Source organism: Etheostoma spectabile, unplaced genomic scaffold, assembly GCF_008692095.1.
Source record: "Etheostoma spectabile isolate EspeVRDwgs_2016 unplaced genomic scaffold, UIUC_Espe_1.0 scaffold00569778, whole genome shotgun sequence".
NCBI lineage: Eukaryota > Metazoa > Chordata > Actinopteri > Perciformes > Percidae > Etheostoma > Etheostoma spectabile.
In genome coordinates this window covers 10,842-19,996 of record NW_022605316.1, presented here as the reverse complement: position 1 = coordinate 19,996, position 9,155 = coordinate 10,842, and the positions used below count along the sequence as shown (strand labels likewise).

General features: G+C 42.8%; 1 protein-coding gene across 2 annotated transcripts; it reads right to left on the bottom strand.

The window, feature by feature from the left end:
* On the bottom strand, positions 1-9,155 carry LOC116685337 (uncharacterized; the record flags this gene model as incomplete). Of its 2 annotated transcripts, none has more annotated exon segments than XM_032510451.1 (3): positions 1-3,202; positions 5,983-6,090; positions 8,997-9,155. In XM_032510451.1, coding segments are annotated over 2 exon segments (3,300 nt in total). In that variant the 5' UTR covers positions 6,083-6,090; positions 8,997-9,155.

Genomic DNA, 9,155 nt, shown 5'->3' with positions numbered 1-9,155 from the left:
AATCACCATCCTTGTGATTGGTATGCGGCTATATACTGCAAACTTAAGAGAAGATGTCTAATGGCTTCCAGGGACTGAATTCGTTCCTCCCAGCCTGGCCTGGCCTCAGATTTCTCTCCCTCAATAAGCATGTTGATGTAGTCTGTAGTGGAGAGAGGATCTGGCTTCAGTGTTTTCTCTTTAAGTTTGTTGAAACACTTCCTAGATCTCTCTATCAGTGGGTACAACTCACTGCCCCTCCCACGATCTTCAGTTATACCAGTTTTAAGCTGCTTCTGCATATCTTCATGTGACTTCTCAAGCTGCTTTCTTTCTCTGAGGACGTTTTTTGTCATTTTTAAGCTTTTGGTGTCTACGACATTTAAAGCAACAAAGAACCTCTTCATGCTTTTTGTTCCCATGTTCCAAAACATCTGATCAAAGCCTCCATCTTCATCTTCATCGTGCTCACTCATGCCTTCTGCTGCAGATGATTTGTTGTCTGTAAACAACGCTGAATTATTGAATTTGAAGTGAACTGGAAGCCCGTCTTTGGTTTTAGGACATGGGACACCTGAAGCATTGATGGCCTCTAGAACTGGTGGTTGATGTCCATCTGCAGATGTCACCAGAACCTGGATGTTTTCAGCCACATCTTCACCAAAGATTGAGAACACAGAAACCAACAAACGTTTCTGTGATGGTGTGAGTCGTGTTAAAGCAGACGGAGCTACGAAACACACAGCGTCAATTTCACTGAAACACTCAGCAGAGAAGAGATTGCGCAGATGTTCGATGATCTCCTCGTCTCTTTCTATACCTCCTGTATCTCCAAAGCCTGGAGTGTCAACAATGGTCAGTGAGTAGTTGATTTTAAAACCCTCCTGGTGGTTGATTTTGTACACAGTGACTTCAGAGGTCTGACTTTCAGCTTGTGATCTTGACTGATCTTTGTCAACTAATCTGAATCTGAAAGTGTCCTTCCACTCTACACCAACTATGTAGTTGATCATTGCATTGATCAGAGTGGACTTTCCTGATCTGGTCACCCCAAAAAGCATTATAGTGCGATTCTGCCTCGTGCTTTCTTTGCCAAAACTGAATCTTCGGCATCCACCGATGTTCATATCTTCTTCTGTCAGAGTCAGTTTGTAAACTGAGGGTGAATCAGAATTCATCTTTTTTCTTGTACTTTTGAGGGATTCTGTTAGCGTGAACTTTGTGCGGACATTAACAGAGATGCTTTCTTTGCTTCTGCCAGCTTCACCCCAATCACATCTGACCCTGACAACATATTCTGTCCCTGACTGAAGCCCTGATATGATCGCCTTTTCAGCTCCTGCCATCATTTCCTTCCATTGGAGATCTTCCTCTTTCATCCCATCGTCTGTTTTGGCGTACGCCACGATGTAGCTCAAAATGTGGACATCTTGTCCAAGCCCAGCAGGTTTCTCCCAGCTAACTGAGATCTCTTTTGAGTTTGGTTTGACTCGAGGTTTTCCAGGAGGGCCGCAAGGTAAAGTTTTAATGGAACCAGGGACTTCATGGGCTGGCCCAACACCTACTGAGGTCACTAGTCTACATCTGAACATGTACTCTGTGTTAGGACTCAGATCATTCACTGTGACTTCTTCAGCTTTTGATGCCGTCTTCTGTTTCCATCCATCCTCTCCACTGACACAGTACTCTACAGAATAGGAGGTGATGTCCTCTGCTCCAAATCTGGGTGGAGAGATCTTCAGCGTCACACTGTTGTGGTTTATAGCACTTACTGCCACTGTTTCAGGCTTTGATGGCAGCTCAAATTCCTCATTGACAGAAAAGCCATCTTCATAAAGGTAGATGCTTGAACCTTTGTGTGTCTCATTTGTTGAACCTACTGTCAGGAACTTAATGGTCTTGTTCTCCTTGTTGGCCTCTGCAAAGTCACTGAAGAGCTTTGCTTTATGTCTCATTTCCTTTGCTACTTCTTTTGAGGCGTACCATTGTTCCTTCTCTACATCATAAGTATGTGCATGCTGAGGTTCGTCTGGTGTTTTCTTTAAGTAGTTTGATAAAGCTGAGAGGTACGGTTCATCACTTCCTAGTGAGGTGAAGACAAAGCACACAGCATGTTTAACACTGAGACTTTCTTTGTACACGTCTGTTTGAGATGAGACGATCTTGGTGTTTTCCATCATGTTGGTGAAAGTCAGTAAGGTGTCAATTTCTCTCTCTCTACAGTCCATCCACTCGTTTAGGTTTCTGCTGTTGAAAGGAGAAGAATGTCTCTTCTTCAGGATCTCTGCGAGCCCAGCCTCCTCTTCTCCTCCTCCTCGGATTGATGGAAGTTTCTTTGCCAAGGTTCGTTGGAATTCCAGCTTGAACTCAAAGCACATTTCTCTAAATGTTTTAATCTTGTCGCCAATCTGTGGGAACTGCTGTGCAGTGGTGGTCCTCAGTGCATCATTGCACCTCATTTCCAGCTCACTGAAGTCCTCCAGGACACTCTGTGACTCTTGAACTAAGCTTATACTTATCTGACGGACAAGTTTGGCAGCATTAGAATCTAAACTTGTCAGGGGCAACAGCCAGACCTTCATTGGTACGGCGTTTTCTCCGTTGGCTCCCAACAATTTTGGGAGACTTTGGTAGACTTCAACTGCATCCTGAAAGGTTGTAGGAGGTTTCTGAGGGGAAAAGTCTCCATAAAATCTGCAGGAGAATTTGTCAACATGTTCTTTGTCCTTATCTTCCATTTTTAAGGAACCTTCACCCTCTATTGTAATGCTGGGAATCTTCTTGATCATCACCTTCAAGTTGCCCTGAATGTCTTGATGATCTTTCTTCTCAGACACCTCCCGGTCAAAAACAAAGAAGGCTTGTGCCCCATAAAGAATAGCTGTGACTACATGTGTTGCTAATCCTTTATCAAAGACATACGGATGTTTCACTTTGTCTCTTCCAAGATGATCCATTGACAGTTCCTTGACCTTTGTGGTAGCTTTGTAGTTCAGAGTTACTCTGGCCTGACTTTTGGAATTCTTACTGTCCTTCAGGTACTTGGCCGATCCTCCAACTTCTACCAGTCCACTAAAAAAACTTGCCTTTAGTGATGCTTCAACATTTAGTGCTGAAGTTTTGTCTGCAATTGATTCAGAGGCCACTATCTCAAAATCATTGTAGTTCTGCGGTCTTTCTCCAATATGACTAATCAGGTCATCATGGTCCCACAGTGTCATTCCTGCAAAAGAAAAAAAAATAGATTAAGTTTAGCTTTCAGAACACCAAGACAGAATGTGTTGTTATGTCCTGTCATGTATCCACATGTACGTGTGTAGTCTTGTGCATTATGTTATGTTGTTATGTCTTGTACTCTATCTGCTATAATGCTGATTCTGATTCTGTTCTGATGCATCTGAAGTGAAGTGTGCGCATGCGCTGAAAGTGCACGCTGCCTGTTGCAGTGCTCCGTCTCTGTCTTCTTACTACTGGTGCTACTGTGACACAGAGTTTCCCTTCGGGGATCAATAAAGTATTTCTGAATCTGAATCTGAATCTGAAAAGCCAAATACAAACTGAATTTATTTTGGATATCTCAGCATCTCATTATACTTGGAAACTTTCTTAATAAATATTGTTTGTTCAGTGATGTAAGTCCTTAAGAGCATGTATGATGACAGTTTGAGGTACAAATTGATTGTGTATTTATTGTTTACTCATATAAATGTTTAATATGTTTAAGTTAAAGCAACACTAAAGAACTTTTCCCGCTTCAGTCCCTCTACAGGTTGTCTCATTGACACAACCTTATTCATTCAAAGTTAGAAAGTGGATGGGGCGTTACATAACCCAAATGGCATTACTGAATAGGAGTACAAACCACTGGGAGTAATGATGGACGCAATCTCCTAGCCCTAGGACTTAGAGGAACCTGCCAATAACTTTAAGCAAGTCAGACTTAATGACAAACTTAGCAGAAACAACTTGGTCCACACAGTCCTCCATACGCGGAAGTGCAAACGAGTCGGCTTTGTCAGTAGATTCACTTTCAAAGATCAGTACACGTTCTAAACGTACCATCAGGCTTCTTAACAAGCAAACATGGAGAGGACCAACTAGATGCACATGGCTCAGCAATGTTATTTTCCAACATATAACCGACCTCCGCCTCCAACTGCCGCGCTTTTCCAAAGACATGCGATAAAAACGTTGTCTAATGCACTTAGCATCTCCCACGTTAATTTTGTGTCAATAAGATGAGCATGCGACGGAAAATAAGCGAATAAACCCGGATATGATGTTATCGGGTTCACCGACAGTGAACGCCCTTGGTTCAGGTAAATGTTTAACACTCCCTCCAGTTTATCCAGTGACTCAGAGTTCTTAAGAAGCCCCATCAACACACCATCATCGGGTAAAACCAACACATCCTCATGTTCCACCGTCAGATCCCCAGATGGAGGTGGATTCTCTGGCGTAACCGCTGCCGCACCGAGGAAATCACAGAGCCGAGACCTGGCATTGCATAACGAGCATAATAGGGTTTCAACAAATTAATATGGCACAACTGTGCAGACTTCCTTCGATTTGGGGTTGTGATGAAATAATTCAGGTCTGACACTCTTGTGGTCACTGTATAGGGACCACAGAACTTTGCCTGAAAAGGAGAGCCAACCAATGGCAAAAGTTTCAGAACCTGATCACAGGACTAAACATAGCGTTCCCCCCGCAATCATATAACTTTATTTTGAGCTCCCTGCAAATTAACTTTTGCCAGTTCATTTGCATGGTACAACGCTGTCTGAACCCATTCTTATAATCTTTTAAATTGGTCGGAGCCTCTCCAGCTCCAGGACTAAAGCCAAACTCTCTTGGGACACCTCCTCATGAAACCGTTGAGCATTAAAATGAACAGTAACGTTATGAATGAATGATATTAACGTTACTTTTTTTAGAGCAGAAACTAAGTATACACATATAAGAGTGGCCTGCAAAGAATAGGTATAGTTAATGAATTGAAAAGAGTGCACTAACAAGAAGGAATATTAAATACAGTTGTGTGTGCTGTTTTCAGCTAATGGGGGTAGGGGGGGGGTGGGGGGGGTACCTGACGGCGGTGTCGCAGTCGTCATCCTGGCGTGGCACGGAGCAAATAAAAATATCACCTTTATTTTTGTTAAAATCTCAAAACAAAGCAGGCAATTATTTTTCGCGGAACACAATAGCGGCAATAACTGGAATGCTCTCCCTGGTGAAATTCCCAATTTTACAGAAGAAGAAGAGATTAAATGATCGTCATTTCCGGTTTAAATTTACAACTATGCAAGATAGTACGTAGTGCACGAAGTGTCCTGCCTGGAAGTGCACTAAGGGAAGTGCCCAATTTGAATTCACTAAGAGACTCCAGAAAGGCTGAAGCCTTTATGCCTCTGTAGGCCACGCCCACCTGGCCAGGTGAGACAACCTCCCAACTTACCCCCAGCCCACTCTCAGCACCTGAAAACAAAAGGAGCAGAACATGACAGGCTGGTAGATTGGGAGGGCCGTCACAGATGCTATAATGATGAATCAGAATACTTTATTGATCCCCTGAGGGAAATTAGGACGATGCTGGGAGGATAACAAGGCCTTGCAGTATAGACACTGCAGAATATTTCTAAAGAATGACTTGAGGAAATGATTGCCGACCTACGTGTGTTACGTCAACCTGCTCTCCTGCTTGGTCTTGGCTCTCAGGGACACATACTGACACAAAGTCTGGCACGTGGGACTTCTGTGATTGGATGAAGACTTTGTGGAAAAAGTTGATTGCGGTGATTGGTCAAAATTGCGAGTCGTGCCGAATTCATGTTGATCACAAACTCCTGGAGAGACTGAATCACCTCCCGGGGCAGTAAGTGATCACATGCAGTCCAAATAATCTGGATTGCCGTAATAAACGAGCTAAACTGATCAAGAGATCTTTGTTATTGAATGTAAACTCCAGTGAAAGTGTGGCAGTGAAGAGTTAAGAATCCTTACCGGTGATGAGTGAGTCTTTGCGGGAGTCGTACAACATCCCGAGGCCAAAAGGCCGGCCGAGCGCCGCCACCTCCATCGTCATGCTGGCTTCAGAGTCCATCGCTCAGCCTGGACCGGACAACCATGGACAACAGCTTTATTAGTTCACCTGTCTGACTGAAACATTTGCGATATGTTATACCACACCCCTATTTTGACTTTAATTTGGTGCAACATGCATGAACGTTATTCAAAAGTAAGAAGTGGGCAATTTATACAAAAGGATGTGTGACGAAAACGACCGCCAATAGACTAGGGCTGCAGAATATGTCATTCTGTTGTCGTCATCACGATATCAACATCGCGAATGACTGCGAAATCAGAAGAAACAATCACAGAGTTTTTGTTAAAAGGAAATATGAGTAGAAAACTTAAAATTTAACCTTAATTCTTATTTTTGTATATTCAATTTCATGTTGAACTTTAACAATCGCAGATACGCGGATGATGACGACGATGATGATGATGATGGAGACCTTTAGTCTGGATCAGTCTAATTTAGTATAACTTGCAATTCATTTTGGTAGTTTTGTCAATCCTTTGTATCAGTCATAATACCTTAGTACTCACCTAGTTAAAATCTGAGTTAAGGGAACAAGGTTGACATCACCGTAGAGAAACAGACGAATTCTGCAGCTCATTGAGTATCGGATACAATAAAAACTATTTATAATCGGCAGCAGAGAAACTTTTTCTACAATTGTCCAGCTTGTATTTACATTCATAGAAGCGCTCGTTTTGCTGCTGACAGACCAGATAATATTCTAAGAGTCTGACAACATTATGGAAAGGATTTCTAAGGAGGTCAGCCTTTCTGTTAAAGATTAAGATCATTTTTTTAAATATAAAAGTCTGTGAAATTGCGTTCGCTAAACGCACCAGCCTCCATGTAAATATCAGGGATTTTAGCATCGTTAAATACGGCTTTCTAAAATATCTCTGAGCAGCGCTGGCTCTGGCTGTCTGGAGCTGCTGTGTGAGACTATCGGCTCCGTTTGGTTAATGTTTTCTTTCTTTCAATCCAATATTGGGTCTGTCAGTCACAGTGAACACCGTGGACATTTAGGGGGACACATCCAGCCGGGGACAGGTCACCAAAACCGGGGACTGTCCCCGGAAACCGGGGACGACTGGTCAACCTATATAAGGTCAATGACACAGTGCTGAGCTCCATTTACTTTTGAACTCGTCAAATAATCACGAGAAACAGTTCAGTGTCCCTTCTTCTCTCATTTATGTCTATGGTTATCAAACCAAAGAGATCCAGTTTCATACCAAAATTTAAACTGAATGACTTCACCTACTAACCACACTGCAACTTGTTTAGGTTTTCAATCATCAAAAGTTGATTTATGTGTACACGCAAATCTATTTTTACACAACTTGTCTTACAAATATATACTAGGTGTTTTCTGCTAACCCTCGTGTTGTCTTCCGTCAAAACTGAAAATCAAAACTTTCGTAGTAGTTGTAAACTCTTCTGAAACACACTCAAAATACAATTATGAACCTACAATGAGCAGCATATGGTACTTTGACCGAAATAAAAATTGGGGGGAATCATCCTTTAAAACAAAATACTGGTCCTGGAACTGCGATCCTGAAAGTGCAATCTCCATTAGGCTACTGCAGGAAAATAATATCGACTGATTCTGCTGCTGATGGACTCTCCACTTAGCCTGATAACAAGATGTCCTCCCAGAGGAGATGCTGACTCATTTCCTCATTCCTTTGGTGAGCCTGAACGACCTGAAAGGTCCGCAGCACATCTCGTCATTAATAATACCATATCATACTTTATTAATCATTCTTGGGGAAACATTTTACTCTGTTAGTTTTATTATAAACGGACTGTGTAGGAGCCACCCACAGCATGTTGTTTATGGTCTAAGTTCTATTGTTTGATTATTATGTTGGGCACTTTCAAACACTTCCCGTAGACCGCCGCTTTAACGCACTTATCTCGACTCACAAAGTATCTTCACGTTTGGTAACTGCAGAGCTAGTTGTATATTACGTGTGGAGGAATAAATCATTGCAGTACAATCTGGAGCACGCTGCAGTGTGTTACTGCATCGCCTCGGTGGACTGCTGCAGCCAACCGACAGAGCTCCTGCTGCTCCTCGGCAGGTTAATGGCAGGAAGGCTCGGCATCAGCTCCACCTCCATCAAAAGGCTCCGACTGGTTCAGAACTCAGCCGCACGACTCATCACCCGCTCCACGTCCTGGCACCACATCACTCCGGTCCTAAAACAGCTGCACTGGCTTCCCATTTCTCACCGGATCACATACAAAATCCTGGTCCTCACCTACAAAGCTCTACACCACCTTGCCCCATCATACCTCACTGTCCTCCCCCCCCCCCCCCCCCCCCCCCCCCCCCCCCCCACCACCACCCCCCCATCCAACTCACGGTCCCTCAGATCCACCTCGGCCGGTCTCCTCTATGTCCCCAAGTCAAAGCTCCGCAGTTTGGGGACAGAGCCTTTTCCAGGGCGGCTCCCAGGCTCTGGACCTCCCTCCCCCATGAGATCCGCATCTCTGAGTCCCTCACCATCTTTCAGTCCCGTCTGAAGACCCATCTCTTCTGTTCTGCCTATCCTTAATTGTTTTTATTTTTGTTTAATTTTTAATTTTTAATTTTTATTTTTTATATATTTAGCTACTGTTTCTACTCTGTAAAGCAACTTTGAGCTTGGGAAAAGCGCTACACAAATTCAATTTATTATTATTATTATTATTATTATTATGTTCTGTTACATTTCAGTTAATCATCCTCAATGTCTTCTTATAAGTTAGTGGAGACCGCCTGAACAATCCTATCAAAACACAGATTAAGGACTATAAAACTGATGCCTCTGGGTTTTTTTTAAAATCCATGTACATGTTCTGATAAAAAAATACATTTTTTAATTTTATGTATACTTACAAAAAAGTCAGAAATCTGGTTTGATTAAATTGAGCAGATACTCACCAGCTGTTGGAGCAGATTCTGATGTTTTGTTGATCAAACCTGATGGTTTCAGTTGGACATTTCTTCAGAGAGAGACACAGAGACGTGTCTCCATCGCAGTACTGCAGCATCTGAGACTATCTTTCACTTTCATCTGATTAAATGGGAAATGTGACGTAG